This window comes from Schistocerca nitens, chromosome 1 (genome assembly GCF_023898315.1).
Source record: "Schistocerca nitens isolate TAMUIC-IGC-003100 chromosome 1, iqSchNite1.1, whole genome shotgun sequence".
Classification (NCBI taxonomy): Eukaryota; Metazoa; Arthropoda; class Insecta; order Orthoptera; family Acrididae; genus Schistocerca; species Schistocerca nitens.
In genome coordinates this window covers 245892348-245914982 of record NC_064614.1, presented here as the reverse complement: position 1 = coordinate 245914982, position 22635 = coordinate 245892348, and the positions used below count along the sequence as shown (strand labels likewise).

At 45.2% G+C, this 22635-nt stretch overlaps 1 protein-coding gene across 2 annotated transcripts in view; it reads right to left on the bottom strand.

Moving 5' to 3' along the window:
* LOC126246795 (GATOR complex protein MIOS) overlaps positions 1-22635 on the bottom strand; it is a 214967-nt gene that overhangs the window by 62861 nt on the left and 129471 nt on the right. For both annotated transcript variants that reach the window (XM_049948423.1, XM_049948424.1), the window contains one exon: positions 9872-10010. In XM_049948423.1, coding sequence (XP_049804380.1) covers positions 9872-10010 — 139 coding nt within the window. The remainder of the gene's footprint in view (positions 1-9871; positions 10011-22635) is intronic.

Below are 22635 nucleotides of genomic sequence, written 5' to 3'. Positions count from 1 at the left end.
GCATTATTCTTCGGAGAAGGAGGTTTTGAAGATCGACTATCCAGAGAAGAAGATTGACTGAGCATATCAAGTAAGTCAACGGATGTGAGAGAGGTGTGGATTTTGCTTGCAATCCAAAGTCACAGTGTTAGAATTTCACAAGCAGCAGTGCACTTGTGCACTTTATCAAAAATTCGAGCTGCAAATATGCGATCACAGTTGAAATGCAACAATGAGCATGATCACTGTCTTTTACCCACAGTTTTCCTGCAGATGTTGCCACATCCTTGGGTTTTGCTCTAGGCCATCCACCACATCCAAAAGTCCTAGGTTCAAACAAAGACCGGATTTGAAATTTGCATAGCTGGGAATTCGATCCATCAAATTTCATTATGCTTCTTGCGATTCCTTTGTCTGACTGGGCACAAAAAAATATGCATCACACAACTCAAATTGTGTATCAAAGAAAATATTTAATAAACTTCCGTGCTGAAATTCTATGATTAAACTGGACCCATAAACCAATAAGGTTTATGGACTTCAAGTCTCTAAGATGGAGACAAGAAAAGAAGCACACCAATTCATGTAATTACACATATGTCCAGTGTAGTCGCAAGATACAGTGCAGAGTGATTCATCCATTACCACAGCCAGGTTACGTGGATAAAGAACAGTGACAGATTCGAGGACTGCCACAGACCATCTCAGGTCGCTTGCCTCAGCCTGTAGATGTGTACTACACTCTCTCTGGTGGATATATTTATGATGACCTTGGGATACTGGCTATTTTCTGGACATTAATCTGCACTTTGCTATTTCCTGTCATCAATGTTTGGCATGCACTTCAGCACATCTATTTCCATAATGCAGTATTGACTCTGTTCGACTACAAGTTGTGCCTTCTGTGAGTGTACCAACAATATGTGATGTGTGTGCACTGAAGGACAACACGTGTGTGCACTGAAGGAAGAAGGAAGGAACATTTGAGTCAATGTCCTGTGAACAGCATGGTTTAGAGGTGGATGCAAGCTCGGATGATGAAAGGATTGGGAAGGAAATTAGCCATGCTCTTTTCAAAGGAATCACCCCAGCATTTGCCTGGAGTGATTCAGGAAAATAACAAAAAACCTAAATCTAGATGGCCAGTGTGTTGACCACTGGCCCACCTTTGATGCATGCACACCGAGAGAGTGGTCCCGTTTTGAGTGGTTCCCAGTCAAGACAAACTTACAATGTTTTCAAGCATTAATGTTTGAGTTATTAAGTAAATCTCTAGAGTACATTTATAACCAATAGGCATCAACTTCCAGAAGTCTATGTCTCTGTTTATTTCAAGAAGAATTGAGATCTATTATATTCTGTGGTTTTTTCTTGTACTTAACTGGTATTCAATAAAGCCTGTGTCACTGAGGAAGTAAACTTATATCTCTGCAGCTATTTTGATTGTGGATGATAGAAAGTGTATTTGTAGCAAATTAAAGACAACAACTTGATGATACAGTGAATAATATCTTGGAAAGGAGGGAGAGGCAGGGTGGGGGGGGGGGGGGGGGGGTTTGCAAGTCATTATTCTCTCTTCATTGTAATAAAACCCATTCATACAGCTTAATAGTAATATGGAAAGGACAGATTGCTACTGACCACACAGAGGAGGCACTGAGTCTCAGACAGGCACAACAAAAAATGCTACATATATTTTAGCTTTCAGAGAAAGTCCTTCCTCAGAAGTAGAAAAAACACATACAAACCCAAACCAAACATAAAGGGCCACTGTCTCTGGGCACTAAGGCTTGACTGTGACAGATCTGAGCAGCAATCAAGCTGGGATGGGTTCTCTTGCTTCATTTCCACCATGTCTATTACATGTTTCTTTTCTATAAAATTTCGGCTATTTACATACAATTAGCATTAAAAATCTTGAAAAATCAAGTACATGATTTTCCGTAGACTTTCGTCAAACATTTTAATTCTGCAAGCTTGTGTAAAGTGCTAAATTTACTAAAGTGTTGGTAGGATAGTGTCAAGTTTTATTTCTAATGGACTTTAATTTCCTGCAGTTTCATCCTGTTTCTGGTAAATGATATGTAATTTGAAGCAAAACAGTGTATTATCTTAAGTCCACGGAAGGATGAAGCCTGTTGCTAAGAGTGTAGTTGTGTGCACCACTAGACATAAAAATGTAGCAGCCATCTTACATAAGGTTAATGAAGTACTACAAGTGTTAGACATGTTGTATAGTTATTTGGCAATAATAATGTATGAGGATATAAAACCTTAGTGTGGGACCACACTAAGGTTGGTCATGATCGGATTTAAGAGCACTGCTGGTTTTTTTTTTTTTTTTTTTTTTTTTTTTTTTTTTTTTTTTTTTTTTTTTTGGGGGGGGGGGCACAAAAACAATTGGGGTCATAAGCACCCATGTCATTACACATTAATGGTTGTGACCTTAATGGACGGAAGGAGAGAGAGAGAGAGAGAGCTAAAAACAAGGATGTCTTCTTGGAGACAGCTTCACAAAATATGCCGTTGAAACAGAGGAGGTCCCTAACCAAAGATTAAATGTCCTTTGCCACATTGCTAGGACGGATAAAACAGTAAGATGTGATCAACAGCCCATGCACTGTCTGCTAGAATGGCCAATAATTCAGATAGCAAACACACAGCGGAACATAAGCAATTAGAAAAATGGCATTGGATCAGAAAATGGTTGGTGACAATAAGCAGAAAGTGGTTGGGGATCACCATGTAACAAATGGCAATGTCTAAAATTACAGTGCCCAATATGCCACTTAGCTAAAATGATTTCCTCCCAACAAGAGAGCCACAAGGAGCTCAGCCAAATTGATGGGAGAGGTTTAATCCCCCAGATCTTGTTCCCATGAAGAAAAGACCAGTGGTGATGCCAAAGTGACACCATCTGCTGACAGGCAGCAACATGGGGACCACCCAAAAGAATGGAAGAGCTAGGGGGCTGAGGTAGGACGACTTGGCAGTGTCAGCAGCCTCATTTCCCATCAGACTGACATGACCAGGAACCAACCCATCATGGGACTCCATGAACAGCGAGCAAGTGGAAGATTTCCTAGACCCGTTGCATTAAGGGCTGGAGCGTGTACAGCACACAGAGGCTCTGATGGGCACTAAGAGAATCAGAGACGATGATACAATTAAAAAGCCTGTGTTGCTGGGTGTACTGATAGAGGGCAAAGAGCTCTGCTGTAAAGATCAAGCAGTGTTCTGGAAGCCAACACCAAAAATAATCAGTGTACATGAAGGTGCTATCACTAAGTTCTGTGCAAGGGTCAAGAAGCTTACAGTGACAGACTCAATCCAGAGTAGTGTCCCTGGAAAGTAAATGAAGTCTGTGATGCACACAGGCCACTGCAAGAAGACCAGGTAGCGAAGGGTTCACACCCATCAGGACCATGGCAGGTAGCATGTAGTTAATCTGCCAGAGCAGCAACTGAAAGCGAACTCTCAGAGGTAACAGAGAAGAAGCAAGTCCCTCCTACTGGCAGTCAAGGGAGTTATCAAAAAAGAGGGCATAGGATGCACGGTCAGGCATGGAAGAAAAATGGCATGTGTATCCGCTGAGGAGGACATCACACTGGTATGACTGTGGTAGTTCAGCAGCTTCTATGTAGATACTCTAAACAGGGCTAATGCAAAAGGTGCCAGTGGCCAAATGTATACCACATTGGTGGATTGTGTTAAGGTGAAGTACGATAGAAGGATGTGCAGAGGAAGAAATGAAACATCTATAGTATAGTTTTGAATGGACAAGGGATCAGTATAAACGGAGGAAGGTGGTCTGATATGCTCCCCAGGAAGTACCACTTAGGACATGGAGAACATCGAGGGATCAGGTACAGCATGCGATGAGATAAGACATGTGGGAGGACCAAGAAAGTTTCCCACAAAACATGAGCCCCATGAATTTGGTAGTTTCAGTGAACGGAAGAGCAACAAGTCCAAGACTTAAAGACACGAGACAGAAACCCATTGCACCACCAGAAATTCATACAAATGGTTATATCAGAGGAAAAGCGAAAGCCATTGTCAAAGCTCCATGAGTAAAGATGATCCAGACATCACTGAAGACACTGCTCAAGAAGACAAGTCCATGGAGAACTGCAACAGATCATTGACAAAAAGGGAGCTAGAGATACCTGGTGGGAGACAGTCCATAATGGAGTTAATGGCTAAAGCAAAGAGGAGATGCTCAGGATGGAGCACCCCGTTCTCCTAGATAAAGGTGTCCAACAACGCCGAACCCACACATATATTGAAAACTCAGTCTTTTAAAAATTCCCTAAGGAAATGGGGCAGGCAACCTTGGAAGCCCCACATGTATAGAGTATGGAGGGTACGAGTCATATATCAGGTGTTGCAGGCTTTCTCCAATTCAAAAAACACAGCCACAGTCCCGTATTTCTGCAGAAAACTGTTCACGATATGGGTTGACAAAGTGACAAGACGATCAACTGCAGAAGGGTGCACACAAATTTGAATTGTGCAGTATTCAGTATATTGCGAGACTTGAGATACATACCAGCTGGCCATGAATAGTGTGTTGCAAACACAGCTGGTGAGAGAAGTGGGGTGGTAGCTAGAAGGAAGGTATTTGTCCTTACTGCGCTTTGGTATGGGTATGATGCTGCAAGATCTGAATGTGATCATCATCCAGCCCTGGGGTGGGAGATTGAAATGAGATGAGAGTGTAGTCAAGATTCCTCATAGTAAAAGTGGCACTCTAGCATTCATGATTCTGACAAAAGAAGGATATCATCCGAGCCTCCTACACTCATTTCTGAGGGAGGAAGAGAGGTGACAGTGGGTGGAGCTTGAAATTTCCACAAAATAGCGGTCCAAGATGTTGGACATAGCAATAGGCTCCACCATGACAGCATCTGCTATGGTCAGGCTGGAAACTGAGGAAGGAAGCTTGTACACAGAGAGCCAATGGAGGCTGCCCCACACTACAGAAGATGGAGTGAAACCATTATTGGAACTAATAAAGTAAATCCAGTTAGCTATTTTGCTATCCCAAAGAATGCAATGACATTGCCTTGGGCGGAGCCAGTTCAGTGGCGCCTATGTCGCCCATGTCGTCAACCTAGCTTGTTATGATCATGCAGTGACTGTTTTTGCTGGCAATGTTTTGTTCATTTTTCATGATGACAAGTTTAAGCGAACAGTGTGCAGCTGTGAAATTTTGTTTTCTACTTCGTAAAAATGCTGCTGAAACTGTTATAATATTGAAAACAGCTTACCAGGACAACGCTATGGGAAAAACACAAGTGTATAAGTGATTTGCTCAATTTAAAACTGGCAAAATGTCGTCGACTGAGGGAAAATGTCGTCAACTGATGACAAACTCATTCTGGATGTCCAGCAACTGCCCAAATCAACGAAAATACTGAAAAAATTCGAGAGCTTGCACTCGACAGACAACTGATCAACTATCAGAGATTAGTGGGTTACCTTGGAGCTTGTTTCCGGGAATTTTAACGGAAGATATGGGAATGAAAAGGGTTGCTGCCAAGTTTGTTTCTTGGGTTCTGACTGACAACAAAAGGAACGTCAAGTTGAAACATGCCATGCTTTGAAACAGCAGCTTGAAACTGATCCAGATTTTGTGTCAAAGGCCATTACTGGTGATGAATCATGGTGGTATGGTTGTGACCCAGAAACAAAGCAACAGTCTAGCCAATCAAAGACATCATTGTCATGCCGCCAAAAAAAATGTCATGAAGTCAAACATAAAAACAATGCTGATTTGCTTTTTCGATGCCGAGGATATAGTTCATCAGAGTTTGTTCCCTAGGCCAAACCATCAATCAAACCTTTTATTTGGAAGTTTTAAGAATATTTTGCAGCAATGTTCATCAAAAAAGACCCGATTTGTGGCAGACAGGAGACTGTTTCTTCCACCACGACAATGCTCCTGTCCGCACAGCCTTCTCTGTTAGACAGTTTTTGGCTAAAAACGGCATGGTTCTGCTGTCCCATCCAGTTTTTTTGCTAAAAACGGCATGGTTCTGCTGTCCCATCCATTTTTTGGCAAAAAACGGCATGGTTCTGCTGTCCCATCCACCTTATTCGCCTGACCTATCTCCATGTGACTTTTTCTTATTTCCACACATGGAAAAGGGCAGGAAACGATACCGATTTTACAACATTGAAGACATTAAGAAGAAAAGGAGGGAGAAGCTGTCAGCCATTTTTAAAGACGACTACACAAAATGTTTCGAACAGTGGAAGCACCAGTGGGACAAATATATTAGTTGTAATTGAGAGTATCATCAAAAAGGGGATAAGGTTGTTCCGTAAACATTTTTTTTACCACCTAGTAGTGCAAGGTATGGAACATTCTGCAGTAGTAAGGATAACATTTGTAAGATACTCTACTTGGTCATCACAACTGGGGAAATGTTGTTCATCAAACGTCACCAGGGAGGTGTAGACCCTCCAGTCAGCCTTAGAAAGCTGTCTTTTGGGTTTACGTGAAGGTGGGGTAAAAGTCAACAAACGTATAGTAAATGGGAAATGTTCGCTTGAGTATGTGTCAAAGAGAATGGACCACTTGAGATGATAAGCAAGATGGGCAGTGCAGAACAAGAGGTCCAAATGGGAATAGGTGTGTGTGGAGTCTGAAAGGAATGTGGGTGCTCTAGTGTTAAGACAGATGAGGTCAGCCAAGATGGAACCTCTTGGAAAGGTTCTCAAAGAGCCCCAAAGGGGATAGCGGGCATCAAAGTCAGCTGGCATCAGAAAGGTGTGAGGGAGCTGACCAATAAGCTGGAGTAAGTCTGTCCTGGTGACAGTGAATGACGAAGGGATGTAGATGCTACACAGAGAAAAGGTGAACTGAGGAGGAAAAATGTGGACTGCAACAGCTTGCAGCAGGTGTTCAATGAGATAGTTTGGCTATGGACATCATCCTGGATGAGCAGCATGGTTCCCCCATGAGATGGAATTGGGTGGGTGGGGGTCAAAGTGTACCGAAAGGAAACGCGAGAGGTCAATGCGGTCTTGAGCATGCAATTTTGTTTATTGGAGGCAGAAGACAACCGGACACTGCAATTCCAAGAACAGCATAGCTCCTCCTTGTTCCATTAGAGAAGGTTCATAATCGGGAATGGGGAGGAGGGAACAAATGATGGGCAGTCTCCTCAGTGGCTGCTGAGTGTCAGCCTTCGAAGACTCACTGCTACAGGCCGTAAAGGCTGGAGGATGATGTTCCATGAAATCTATGGAGGCATCAACATTCTCCCAGGGTCAGCCTGGAAATTTCAGGTCAGAAAAATGGTAGGCACCACACACTGACGAAATGGAGGTCAGCCGGGTGAGGGTATCAAGCGGCGACACTGTTGAAGAGGATCTCCAAGTAGGGAAAGGAGAAAACCGTTTGCATTTGATGGATTTCTTAGAGCCTTTACTGATGGCAGATGAAGACCCAGACTTTTGTTGGCTGGAGGGACATCAAAAGTTTTTGTGGGAATGTTCCTTTTGTCCTTCGTAGCCTGCTGGTTGCGTAGCAGGTGATTTTGCTACTGATGGTGAAGATTTGGTGGCTTATTGCACAACTGTAGGAGAAGGTGTGGGGGAGGCTACCATGATACTGGGCAACTTCACAACAGCAGTACTGAATAGGAGATTGTTAAGTTTGCATGGCAATGTCCTTCATGGATCCAGGCATAGTAAGAATGGTACTATAAGTAGCAGATGGTTAAATGCAGGTCTTTCGGCAAGCCAACAACTTGTGAGCAACAGGGTAGGGAGCTTTTTCCTTCACCCGGATCTCCTGGATGGCCCACTCATTGAGATACATGGGACACTCACAGGATGAGGTAGCATGGTCACCATTAAAACCGATACAGTGGGAAGAAGGAGGCATGCAATTGCCCTCAGGAGCATCTCTACCGTAAGTAACACATTTAGCAGTGTTTTGACAGGACACGCGAGTGTGGTTATGACATTGAAACTGGTAGCAATGCAATTGGAATGTGCAGGTGGACAGTGATGATTTCATAACCTGCCTTAATCTTCAGTGGAAGCACTACTCATCAACTGTAAGAAAAACAGTGTGTATAGGCACTAAGTTTGCACCAACCGTTTTCATTACCCAATGGACCACAGTAATGTCCTGATCAGAGAGATAATTTTGGATTTCTCCCTTGGTCGGACCATTATGCAGTCGAGTCTAAATAACGCCATGTGAAGACTTCAGCGTATGATGGACCTCGACACAAACAGGACAGCTGTGGAGGACCAAAGCTGTAAGGAGTTGTTGGGCTTGAAAATCACAATCGGTCTCCAGAAGCAATGTCCCATTATGTACGCAAAAGAAGGATTTCACAGTGCCTGCAATTGCATCAACACCTTTCTGAATAATAAACGGATTAACTGTTGTCAAAGTCTGACCTTCTTCGGTATGTGATACCAGGAGAACTGAGGTGCAGCTGGGGAAATCACAGAATCCTTAGCCTCATTTTGTTTACATTCAGGAGAAGTAGACTGAGATGAAGAAGGGTGGCTTATTGTGAAAAAATCCCCCATGATTGCCAGCATCTCTGCTGGCACACTCCTTCCAACTGGGGCCCTCTCGGAGGGGGGCTCACCTGTTGATTGTTCACACCTCAGGTCACACATCCCGAACTCCAGACAGAGAGCCAATTGGCAATTGGGAAGGTAACAGCCCAGGCATTCACTGCTCCCTGTGTCTGGCCTGTACCAGGGGGTACTTGCAAACTCCATCTGTCAACCCGGGGATGGGAATTATGCATTATCCAGACACCTACTATGCGTCACCTACTATGCGTCAAATGTGTGGGTTGGCTTTCACTAGCACACAGGAAGGAAGAAGAAACAAACAGAAACCTCGAATGCCAAAGCAGAGGAAGGGGAGGAGATGGAGAACAAAGGAAGAAGGAAAAACCAGACAAGGGACTGTTCAGAAGCTGGGCTATCGAAACTTCAGAACAAGTTACTGAAAATACCCAAGACATGTTCAAAGGGAGGCAAAAAATAATAGCAATAATAGCAGGAGAATAGACATATAGCATGGAAAGGGAAGAGGTGCTGCAAAGACTGGGAGTCTGTGGTAGTCAAACACAATCTCATCAACAAGCGGCGAGCTCCCTGGGGAGAATTTTGATTTAGTGGTCCAACAATGAAAGTCTGCAGTGATCTATAACAGAGATTGGTTAACCACAGGTTTGTACAAACTACACTGGAATTATGATTCTGAGTTTTCAATTAGTATTATTTTAAACTTTATTGTAACAGTCTCGGTTGCAAGGATGTACAAGTGAACAAGAAAGAGCAGCCACAACTGATCACAAGTTAGTCTGACTCTTGGGATGAATCATCCAAATGGATTAAGTTCTAACAAACAATGACTGAATAATGGATGCCAATTTTCAAGGAAAAGTTTATTTACAACAATTTTCAAAGCAGTTTTCATGTATGAGTGTAGGAATGTGGCTCATTCCCATGAAATTAATCTCACAGACATTTGGATGACAATATCTGATAACTTGCAGTTTACACAGAGGCTGATTACAAGTCATACCTCTCATGTTCACCATATGAATGAAATGAGAATATATAATTTCCGTTATAATTTTATTGCAATTTTTAGATAGCATAAATGAATTTAGATTTAATGTCCCTCAACTTCGTACTATCTACATTTTTATAGCCTTACAGATTACATACATACAAAATATATATGAACTGGTGTGATTCAACAACTGTATATGATACACACATCTAGAGCTGAGAGATTACTCAAGATGACAGAATGAAATATCTAGCTGTGTGACTTTTCAAATGTTTGTAGAAAAACATCTACAGTGTATTTCCATTTTGTAAGTAGGTAACTAACCTGTGAGCAGAAATCCAGAAAGTGAACCCTCTTCAGTTAATGAAACAGTTAGTTGCTGGAGATATTCAGCTAGTCGCACATCGGACAGGAATATACAAGCAAAAGCCACTTTGTCTGATACTGCAATGCCAGCTTCATTCTGCCAAAAATAAACATTACTTCAAACCATTTAACACACAAAAGTATTTTAGAGTATCCTTTTTCAAAGTTCTATACATCAAGCAAGTGGAACAAAAAACAGAAAAAAATCAAATAAATGAGAACATATCATCTGTAAACAATGCCATTGTACATTAAATGGTGAGATCCATACAAGTCACTCAACCACAAGGAACAGGAAGTTGGCATACTTGGTTAACTACTCGTGTTCATATTCTCTGGTTGCATAATTCAGTCAACATTGAAAGATACTGTAACAGAATTTTAAAGGTAGTTATCCTCCCTATCTTGTATATCAGAGCAATAAAAAGGACAGATACAGTAATACAAAAAATTCATATTCTATTTCTCACACCTGTGCTCATAATATAACATTCTTAATGTGCTCTGTACAGACTGCCAGAGACACCATAATGAATTACAAAACGACTGCTACGGTATCCGACAGCAGGAAAATATGCACTGTCAATGATTTATTCTCGACTGTATTAGAATAAAACTTGGAAATGGAACATAGAACATTGACTATGACTGGGGAAGTTCTGGCAGAATGTTAATAATTTGTGAGTAAAGAAAACAACTCACCAAACAGCAGAGGTGCTGAGTCATTGACAGGCACACATACAAGACTGGCATTGAACTGTTGTATTAAACACAAGACAAGTGAAAAGCGTACTTCCAAAGCAATAAGCTATAAGACATTTTAATGACATCAGTGTCAGTATAAGTTACACACAAATATTAGTCTGTAGACTCTGGTGCATCAGCGCATGTCAAAACACTGATGTTACTTCAAACAATGGAAAACCCAGGTTGGAATACCAACAATTATGAAAAGGATAGACAGCTACTCACCATAAAGATGATTCCTTGAATTGCAGGCAGGCACAACAAAATGAATGTTACAGACTTAGCTTTTGGTCAAAGTGTTTTAAAGATAAGAAAAGAAAAGGCACACATTCACCCAAGCAGCCACATCTCTTGCACACATTATCTCCAAATGCTCAGGACAGACTGCAACTGTTGTGTTGAACAAAAGCAGCAATCTGCAGTGGGGCAGGGAAGGGAGAAGGGATAGCAGGGTAAGAGTGGGGGGAGAGAAGAGCACTGTCTGGCAGAGAATGCAGGGACTAGAAGGGGACAGGACAAGGTTGTCATATACAGTGTCAGGATGCTGTGGGGAAAAGGGGGGAGAGGGGTGGAGGTGGAGGGGTGACAGGTTGCCAGGAAATGGGGAGCAGAGAGGGGAAAAGACTGGTGAGTGTGTTGGCAGAGACTGTTATACAATGACGGTGAGGAGACATGAATTGGGAGGAGGTGACAGGACAGAGGGGGCACAAACTGTTAAGTTGGAGGGTGTATGGACAGTATGTTAATGTAGGTTGTCATTGGTACTGTCTCCACACCCTCCACCCAACTATTTCTGCCCCCTCTGTCCTACTACCTCCTCCCAATTCACATCCTCTCATCCTTATTCTGTAACTCTCTCTGCCAATGCATCCACCAGTCTTTCCCCCCTCTGTTTGTCTCTTTCCCCATTCCCAGTTACCCCAACCCCTCTCCCCCAACAACCTCTTGATACTGTCGCCTTCTCCTCCCTGCATGTCCACCAGACAGCAGGCATCTCTCCTGCCACCTGCGAACTCTGCTATCCCTCCCGCTTACCTGCCTCACTGCGGATTGATGCTTTCGTTCAACATAACATGTGCTGTCTGACCTTAGCGGCCAGAGATAGCGGTCATGTGTGTCTGCATGAGTGAATATATATTGTAAAGGCATGCTTGTGTCTGTGTATGTGCGGATGGATATGTGTGTGTGTGCGCGAGTGTATACCTGTCCTTTTTTTCCCCCTAAGGTAAGTCTTTCCGCTCCCAGGATTGGAATGACTCCTTACCCTCTCCCTTAAAACCCACATCCTTTCATCTTCCCCTCTCCTTCCCTCTTTCCTGACGAAGCAACCGTTGGTTGCGAAAGCTTGAATTTTGTGTGTATGTTTGTGTGTCTATCGACCGGCCAGCACTTTCGTTTGGTAAGTCACAACATCTGTGTTTTTTATATATATATATATATATATATATATATATATATATATATATATATATATATATATATATATATATATAGGGTGTTTCAAAATGACCGGTATATTTGAAATGGCAATAAAAACTAAACGAGCAGCGATAGAAATACACCGTTTGTTGCAATATGCTTGGGACAACAGTACATTTTCAGACGGACAAACTTTCGAAATTACAGTAGTTACAATTTTCAACAACAGATGGCGCTGCAAGTGATGTGAAAGATATAGAAGACAACGCAGTCTGTGGGTGCGCCATTCTGTACGTCGTCTTTCTGCTGTAAGCGTGTGCTGTTCACAATGTGCAAGTGTGCTGTAGACAACATGGTTTATTCCTTAGAACAGAGGATTTTTCTGGTGTTGGAATTCCACCACCTAGAACACAGTGTTGTTGCAACAAGACGAAGTTTTCAATGGAGGTTTAATGTAACCAAAGGACCAAAAAGCGATACAATAAAGGATCTGTTTGAAAAATTTCAACGGACTGGGAACGTGATGGATGAACATGCTGGAAAGGTAGGGCGACCACGTACGGCAACCACAGAGGGCAACGCGCAGCTAGTGCAGCAGGTGATCCAACAGCGACCTCGGGTTTCCGTTCGCCGTGTTGCAGCTGCGGTCCAAATGACGCCAACGTCCACGTATCGTCTCATGCGCCAGAGTTTACACCTCTATCCATACAAAATTCAAACGCGGCAACCCCTCAGCGCCGCTACCATTGCTGCACGAGAGACATTCGCTAACGATATAGTGCACAGGATTGATGATGGCGATATGCATGTGGGCAGCATTTGGTTTACTGACGAAGCTTATTTTTACCTGGACGGCATCGTCAATAAACAGAACTGGCGCATATGGGGAACCGAAAAGCCCCATGTTGCAGTCCCATCATCCCTGCATCCTCAAAAAGTACTGGTCTGGGCCGCCATTTCTTCCAAAGGAATCATGGGCCCATTTTTCAGATCTGAAACGATTACTGCATCACGCTATCTGGACATTCTTCGTGAATTTGTGGCGGTACAAACTGCCTTAGACGACACTGCGAACACCTCGTGGTTTAGGCAAGATGGTGCCCGGCCACATCGCACGGCTGACGTCTTTAATTTCCTGAATGAATATTTCGATCATCGTGTGATTGCTTTGGGCTATCCGAAACGTACAGGAGGCGGCGTGGATTGGCCTCCCTATTCGCCAGACATGAACCCCTGTGACTTCTTTCTGTGGGGACACTTGAAAGACCAGGTGTACCGCCAGAATCCAGAAACAATTGAACAGCTGAAGCAGTACATCTCATCTGCATGTGAAGCCATTCCGCCAGACACGTTGTCAAAGGTTTCGGGTAATTTCATTCAGAGACTACGCCATATTATTGCTACGCATGGTGGATATGTGGAAAATATCGTACTATAGAGTTTCCCACACCGCAGCGCCATCTGTTGTTGAAAATTGTAACTACTGTAATTTCGAAAGTTTGTCTGCCTGGAAATGTACTGTTGTCCCAAGCATATTGCAACAAACGGTGTATTTCTATCGCTGCTCGTTTAGTTTTTATTGCCGTTTCAAATATACCGGTCATTTTTGAAACACCCTGTATGTATATATATAAACAAAGATGATGTGACTTACCAAATGAAAGTGCTGGCAGGTCGACAGACAAACAAACAAACACAAACATAGACACAAAATTCTAGCTTTCGCAACCAACAGTTGCTTCGTCAGGAAAGAGGGAAGGAGAGGGAAACATGAAATGATGTGGGTTTAAGAGAGAGGGTAAGGAGTCATTCCAATCCCGGGAGCGGAAAGACTTACCTTGGGGGAAAAAAGGACAGGTATACACTTGCACACACACACATATCCATCCGCACATACACAGACACGAGCAGACATTTGTAAAGGCAAAGAGTTCGGGTAGAGATGTCAGTCGAGGCGGAAGTACAGAGGCAAAGATGTTGAAAGACAGGTGAGGTATGAGCGGCGGCAACTTGAAATTAGCGGAGATTGAGGCCTGGTGGATAACGGGAAGAGAGGATATATTGAAGAGCAAGTTCCCATCTCCGGAGTTCGGATAGGTTGGTGTTAGTGGGAAGTATCCAGATAACCCGGACGGTGTAACACTGCGCCAAGATGTGCTGGCCGTGCACTAAGGCATGTTTAGCCACAGGGTGATCCTCATTACCAACAAACACTGTCTGCCTGTGTCCATTCATGCGAATGGACAGTTTGTTGCTGGTCATTCCCACATAGAATGCATCACAGTGTAGGCAGGTCAGTTGGTAGATCACGTGGGTGCTTTCACACGTGGCTCTGCCTTTGATCGTGTACACCTTCCGGGTTACAGGACTGGAGTAGGTGGTGGTAGGAGGGTGCATGGGACAGGTTTTACACCGGGGGCAGTTACAAGGGTAGGAGCCAGAGGGTAGGGAAGGTGGTTTGGGGATTTCATAGGGATGAACTAAGAGGTTACGAAGGTTAGGTGGACGGCGGAAAGACACTATTGGTGGAGTGGGGAGGATTTCATGAAGGATGGATCTCATTTCAGGGCAGGATTTGAGGAAGTCGTATCCCTGCTGGAGAGCCACATTCAGAATCTGATCCAGTCCCGGAAAGTATCCTGTCACAAGTGGGGCCCTTTTGTGGTTCTTCTGTGGGAGGTTCTGGGTTTGAGAGGATGAGGAAGTGGCTCTGGTTATTTGCTTCTGTACCAGGTCGGGAGGGTAGTTGCGGGATGCGAAAGCTGTTGTCAGGTTGTTGGTGTAATGCTTCAGGGATTCCGGACTGGAGCAGATTCGTTTGCCACGAAGACCTAGGCTGTAGGGAAGGGACCGTTTGATGTGGAATGGATGGCAGCTGTCGTAATGGAGGTACTGTTGCTTGTTGGTGGGTTTGATGTGGACGGACATGTGAAGCTGGCCATTGGACAGGTGGAGGTCAACATCAAGGAAAGTGGCATGGGATTTGGAGTAGGACCAGGTGAATCTGATGGAACCAAAGGAGTTGAGGTTGGAGAGGAAATACTGGAGTTCTTCTTCACTGTGAGTCCAGATCATGAAGATGTCATCAATAAATCTGTACCAAACTTTGGGTTGGCAGGCTTGGGTAACCAAGAAGGCTTCCTCTAAGCGACCCATGAATAGGTTGGCGTATGAGGGGGCCATCCTGGTACCCATGGCTGTTCCCTTTAATTGTTGGCATGTCTGGCCTTCAAAAGTAAAGAAGTTGTGGGTCAGGATGAAGCTGGCTAAGGTAATGAGGAAAGAGGTTTCAGGTAGGGTGGCAGGTGATCGGCGTGAAAGGAAGTGCTCCATCGCAGCGAGGCCCTGGACGTGCGGGATATTTGTGTATAAGGAAGTGGCATCAATGGTTACAAGGATGGCTTCCGGGGGTAACGGATTGGGTAAGGATTCCAGGCGTTCGAGGAAGTGGTTGGTGTCTTTGATGAAGGATGGGAGACTGCATGTAATTTGTAAAGGCAAAGAGTTCGGGTAGAGATGTCAGTCGAGGCGCAAGTACAGAGGCAAAGTGTTACACCGTCCGGGTTATCTGGATACTTCCCACTAACACCAACCTATCCAAACTCCGGAGATGGGAACTTGCTCTTCAATATATCCTCTCTTCCCGTTATCCACCAGGCCTCAATCTCCGCTAATTTCAAGTTGCCGCCACTCATACCTCACCTGTCTTTCAACAACATCTTTGCCTCTGCACTTCTGCCTCGACTGACATCTATGCCCAAACTCTTTGTCTTTAAATATGTCTGCTTGTGTCTGTATATGTGTGGATGGATATGTGTGTGTGTGCAAGTGTATACCCGTCCTTTTTTCCCCCTAAGGTAAGTCTTTCCGCTCCCGGGATTGGAATGACTCCTTACCCTCTCCCTTAAAACCCACATCATTTCATGTTTCCCTCTCCTTCCCTCTTTCCTGATATATATATATATATATATATATATAAAACAAAGATGATGTGACTTACCAAATGAAAGTGCTGGCAGGTCGACAGACAAACAAACAAACAAACAAACACAAACATAGACACAAAATTCTAGCTTTCGCAACCAACAGTTGCTTCGTCAGGAAAGAGGGAAGGAGAGGGAAACATGAAATGATGTGGGTTTTAAGGGAGAGGGTAAGGAGTCATTCCAATCCCGGAAGCGGAAAGTCTTACTTTGGGGGAAAAAAGGACAGGTATACACTCGCACACACACACATATCCATCCGCACATACACAGACACGAGCAGACATTTGTAAAGGCAAAGAGTTCGGGTAGAGATGTCAGTCGAGGCGGAAGTACAAAGGCAAAGATGTTGAAAGACAGGTGAGGTATGAGCGGCGGCAACTTGAAATTAGCGGAGGTTGAGGCCTGGCGGATAACGAGAGGAGAGGATATACTGAAGGGCAAGTTCCCATCTCCGGAGTTCTGACAGGTTGGTGTTAATGGGAAGTATCCAGATAACCCGGACGGTGTAACACTGTGCCAAGATGTGCTGGCCGTGCACCAAAGCATGTTTAGCCACAGGGTGATCCTCATTACCAACAAACACTGTCTGCCTGTGTCCATTCATGCGAATGGACAGTTTGTTGCTGGTCATTCCCACATAGAAAGCTTCACAGTGTAGGCAGGTCAGTTGGTAAATCACGTGGGTGCTTTCACAAGTGGCTCTGCCTTTGATCATGTACACCTTCCGGGTTACAGGACTGGAGTAGGTGGTGGTGGGAGGGTGCATGGGACACGTTTTACACCGGGGGCGGTTACAAGGGTAGGAGCCAGAGAGTAGGGAAAGTGGTTTGGGGATTTCATAGGGATGAACTAACAGGTTACGAAGGTTAGGTGGACAGCGGAAAGACACTCTTCGTGGAGTGGGGAGGATTTCATGAAGGATGGATCTCATTTCAGGGCAGGATTTGAGGAAGTCGTATCCCTACTGGAGAGCCACATTCAGAATCTGATCCAGTCCCGGAAAGTATCCTGTCACAAGTGGGGCACTTTTGTGGTTCTTCTGTGGGAGGTTCTGGGTTTGAGGGGATGAGGAAGTGGCTCTGGTTATTTGCTTCTGTACCAGGTCGGGAGGGTAGTTGCGGGATGCGAAAGCTGTTTTCAGGTTGTTGGTGTAATGGTTCAGGGATTCAGGACTGGAGCAGATTCGTTTGCCACGAAGACCTAGGCTGTAGGGAAGGGACCGTTTGATGTGGAATGGATGGCAGCTGTCGTAATGGAGGTACTGTTGCTTGTTGGTGGGTTTGATGTGGACGGACGTGTGAAGCTGGCCATTGGCCAGATGGAGGTCAACATCAAGGAAAGTGGCATGGGATTTGGAGTAGGACCAGGTGAATCTGATGGAACCAAAGGAGTTGAGGTTGGAGAGGAAATTCTGGAGTTCTTCTTCACTGTGAGTCCAGATAATGAAGATGTCATCAATAAATCTGTACCAAACTTTGGGTTTGCAGGCCTGGGTAACCAAGAAGGCTTCCTCTAAGCGACCCATAACCTCAAGCTCCTCTCATTGCACACAAACCCAGTCTCTCCCATCTACTCAATCTCCCACTTCCAGCTCCACTCCCTCCAAAACCTCAAAATTCCAATCAACGCAATCTGGAACCACAACACCCTAATTCAGTAGTTAACCTTTCCTCCAAACCTCTCTCCCAATCCGAAACCTCTGTCCTATCCAAAGGCCTCACCTTCAGCCCCACTCCCAGATTCAACCAAACAGCCCTCGTCAAAGATTTACTGTCCTACACTCGTACTCTCTGCTGGAAGTATCACTTTGCCACGAAGAAAAATGATCCTAATCCTACTCCTAATGATCCAACTCCCCAAGACACTATCCAGATTGAACCCTGCCTGGAACAGTTCCGTCCTCCGTCACAGCGGGACCCACCTCCTCTTCCTCAAAATCACCCTCTCCAAACCTTCCAGGAATTTCTGACTTCCAGCCTTGCCTCTCAATCCTTCTTAAAAAACCTTAATCCTACTCCCAACATCACCACTGCTGAAGCCCAAGCTATCCGTGATCTGAAGGCTGACCGATCCATCGTCATTCTTCCGGCGCACAAGGGTTCCACGACCGTGGTACTTGATCATCGGGAGTATGTGGCTGATGGATGGATATGGTGTTATGGGCGCTCAACAGTGTAGTCTTTAGCGCCCGAATGGAAACAACAACGGACGAGTGTCACTAAAATGCAGTAAGTGCAAAAATAGGATTAAAATTATAGGTGAAAGTCTACAGAGGCAGTTTGCACATCAACAGTAGCAAAGAGGAAAGCAGCACATAATGAGGAGAACTGCAAGAGAACAGAGGGGAAGGGGTAAAATGAAAGACATAGCACATGTTTGGAACTGGCCTATTACAAGAATAAAAAAGGAGTGGTAAGCCACTCGGCAACACACTAAAAATTCCAACCTAAAATTTTTGGCTGAAGCCCAGAAACATCACAGTACCTTAAAACTTTCTTGACACTCGCCTCGTCATCGGCTAAAATCGAGGGCAGATCCCCACTAATATTAACTTCCACCCTGACAAAACGATATAAATCACACTCAACTAAAATATGGCGTACAGTGATTCGTACGCCACAGGCATCACACAGAGGGGGGTTCCTCTCGCCGTAGTAAGAAGGCATGTGTAAGAGGACAGTGCCCTATGCGAAGACGTGTAAGGGTCACTTCGTCACGCCTAGGTGACCGGCAGGAGGAACACCACGGCTGGATGGTGGGTTTCACCAACCGCAGCTTATTTTCCCTCACTGCCAGCCATTCCTCCTCCCACAATTGCATATACTTCCGCCACAGCATAGAAACGACACCTTGCAAAGGAATAGAACATTGTGTCACATCCGGTAACCTGCAGGCGTCCTTGGCAGCTCTGTCAGCTTGTTCATTTCCCCATATGCCCACATGCCCTGGCACCCAGCAAAAGGACACTTGCTTGCCCTGTCATTGGAGGATGTACAGTTGGTCGTAAATCAGCTGTTCCAACTTCTCCGCTGGGTACAGGTTCTGCAGTGACTGTAATGCGCTCAGTGAGTCAGAGCAAATTAGGAAGTGTTTGCCCTGAGTAAACCGTATCTGCTCCAATGCCTTCAGGACCACGTAAAGTTCTGCGGAAAAAACAGTGTATTCCTGGGGAAGGCGAATCCTGATGACTCGGTCGGGGAACACGACTGAGCAGCCAAGAAAATCCCCCTGTTGGGATCCATCAGTGTAGACTACTGTAAAATCATGATGCCTGTCTAAAATGTTAAAAAACAAAGATTTGAAAGTAAAATCTGATGTACTGTCTTTCTTAAAATTTGCCAAATCTAAAATCAGTGTGGGTCTCTGGAGGAGCCAAGGTGGATATCTGCTCCAACCTCGATGTGAAACATTAAAACCGGCCACACCCATCTCTAAAAGGCAATCCTTTGCACGAATCCCATAGGGCCTTGTTGCTCGTTGCCGGTTGCGAAAAAGCCTTTCCAGTGGAGGCCGAGCAACAGTGTGGTATGCAGGTGTGTATGGTGTGGATAATGTTTGATAGGCCTGGCGCACCATTAGTAGACGCCGCCGGAGGTGAAGTGGCGGTTCACCTGCCTCTGCACAGAGGCTCGGTATGGGGCTGGTTCTGAACGCCCCAGTGGCCAACCGAATCCCCTCATGGTGCACCACATCCAACAGCTTCAAATAAGTGGGTCTTGCAGACCCATACACCGTGCATCCATAATCAAGCCGGGACCGCACGAAGGCTCTGTAAAACCGGAGCAGACAAGTCCTGTCTGCTCCCCATGTGTGGTGACTAAGACATTTTAAAATAGACAGCACCTTAAGAGACCGTTTTTTTCAGTTCCTTAATGTGTGGCAGCCACATAAGCTTAGAATCAAAAGTGAGGCCCAGAAACTTCACCGTGTCTTTAAAATTCAGAACGGTGTCCCTCATCCTCAACTCGGGCAAGTCAACAATGGAACGAGAACGGTTAAAAAGAACACACACCGACTTATCAGTTGAAAACTTAAAACCGCTCTTCTGTGCCCATTCATCCAAACGTCGCAGAGTGAGTTGCAATTGACGAGTCATCGTTGCAAGGCTTGAAGAAGAGCAAAATACAGAGAAATCGTCCACAAACAAGGAACACTGCACAGGACTTTTCACAACAGACGTAATACTGTTAATAGCAATAGCAAAGACCGTCACACTTAAAACACTACCTTGAGGGACACCGTTCTCTTGTTCAAAGTGACTAGACAGTACGTCTCCGACGCGGTACCGAAAATAACGTGGCGACAGGAAGGACCGAATAAAATTGGGAAGACATCCACGAAAACCCCATTCGTGGAGCTGCCTGATGATAAGATGCCTCCAAGTAGTGTCTTATGCCTTTTCAATGTCAAAAATTATTCCCAACAGGTGATGATGGCGCAGGAAAGCCTGTTGTATAGCCGCCTCCAGGAGGGCCAGGTTATCAAAGGTGGAGCGATACCTCCTGAACCCACACTGAAAGCGACTAAGGAGTTGTCTTGATTCTAACATCCAGACAAGGCGGCAGTTGACCAGCCACTCCAAGGTCTTTCCCACGCAGCTAGTGAGGGCAACACTACGGTAACTACCCGGGCACGTGCGGTCTTTCCCAGGTTTTAAAAGAGGAATTAAAATTGCTTCACGCCAAGAGTCGGGGAAGTGACCAGACATCCAAACTAGATTAAAAAGTCGGAGGAGGATTTCTTTATTTCTCCCTGTGAGGTGCCGCAGCATGCTATAGTGGATTCTGTCCTGACCAGGGGATGTATCACGAGCCCCACACAATGCAGAATCCAGTTCCCACATGGAAAATTGGCAGTTGTACTCTTCTGTATTGGGTGAGTGGAAGTCAAAAATGCTCCTCTCAGCAGCCACTCTGTGGGGCTGGAAAGCTGGATTCTGACTGGCGGTTGCAGTAATAGCTGCAAAATGAGCCGCCATAGACTGGGCAATATCTTTTGGGGTCGTTTGGAGAGTACCATTCCACATTATAGCAGCCATAGGGCACCTCCCACCTCTCCCAGAAATCCTCCTTATGGTCTTCCATACAATGGAACTTCGTATAGAACAATTAATGGTGTTCAGGAACTGCTGCCACGACCTCTTCTTGCTCTCTCGTATAACCCGATGACACTTTGCCCTCGCCACCGGAAAGGCCGCAAGGTTCTCTACAGTTGGCCGGCATTTGAACCTACGCAGAGCTGCCCGCCTAGCCCTGACTGCAGAGCGGCATTCGTCGCTCCACCAAGGGACAGGCTGCCGCTTCGGTTGTCCCATGGACTGTGGGATGGACGCTTCACTGGCGCGGTGGATTACGTCAGTAATATGATCCACCCATTCCTGGACACTGACCCGATGTACAAACTGGGCTAGTTGACTATACAGTGCCCAGTTGGCTCTACGGAGCACCCATCGAGGCGGTTTCCTTTCCGGTGCCACTGCATGTGGCAGGTGAATCCAGATGGGGAAGTGATCGCTGCCGTGTAAGTCATCAACCACTTCCCATGCAGCAGTGTGGGCGATGGCTGGAGAGCAAAGCGACAGATCAATGGCAGAGAACGTCCCAGTTGCAATGCAAAAATGCGTGCTTTGACCTGTATTTAGCAAATAGGCACTGGAAGACAGAAGAAGCCTCTCGATTGCTCTACCCCTGGGGCAAGTACTCATAGAGCCCCAAAGCACATTGTGTGCATTAAAATCACCACAGAGGATGAAGGGGTGGGGGAGCTGTGTAAGATCACTGAGAGCCTCTTCGTCAAGCACATCATGTGGGGACAGGTAAAGCGAACATACTGTTAGCATATGACGCACATGTACTAATATTGCAACTGCCTGTAAATTCGTCGTGAGGGAGAGAGGCGAGGAGTGGTAGTCGGTGTTGACGAAGATACCTACTCCTCCTTGAGCTCTCTGTCCACTCAGGTCGTCCTTTTTGTGGAGGACATAACCACGTAGCTCAGGGGTGTATGTTTCACTGAAATTTGTCTCTTGCAGACATACACACATAGGTCTATCCTGAATCAATAGACGTAGTTCCTCCACATGTGTCCTGAACCCTTGCAGGTTCCATTGCAATATGGGAGCCATCACGGTGGTTGTATTTTCTGCCTCTCTTTCCGCCGAGGTGGGGAGACTGCAGCAGGTGGAGGCTCAGTCTTGGGGCGAGATGATTGCCCTATATTCTCAGACTCCATCAGCTCTGGGGAAGAGTCTGATGAAGCGTCTAGTGGGACCACATTAACATGATCCGAGGGTTTACCAGCCGATTTAATCTGTTGGTGCTGCTTGATGTGTGCTTTCCTTTGTTTAGGCGTCTTTGTTAGAACTGGAGCAGGGGTGTTTATGACCATGCTGGGTTTTGGAACAGCCTCAGCAATCGGAGATGCCTAGGGCTCTTCAATGTTAGCTACTGTACCTTTCTTAGCTGTTCGAGGAGGGGCTACAGGCTTTGATACACTTGCTGCCGTGCAAATGCACTGACACTTGCAGGTGTTCGTGCCAACACTAACAACCTCCGTCTGTGTAGATGCATC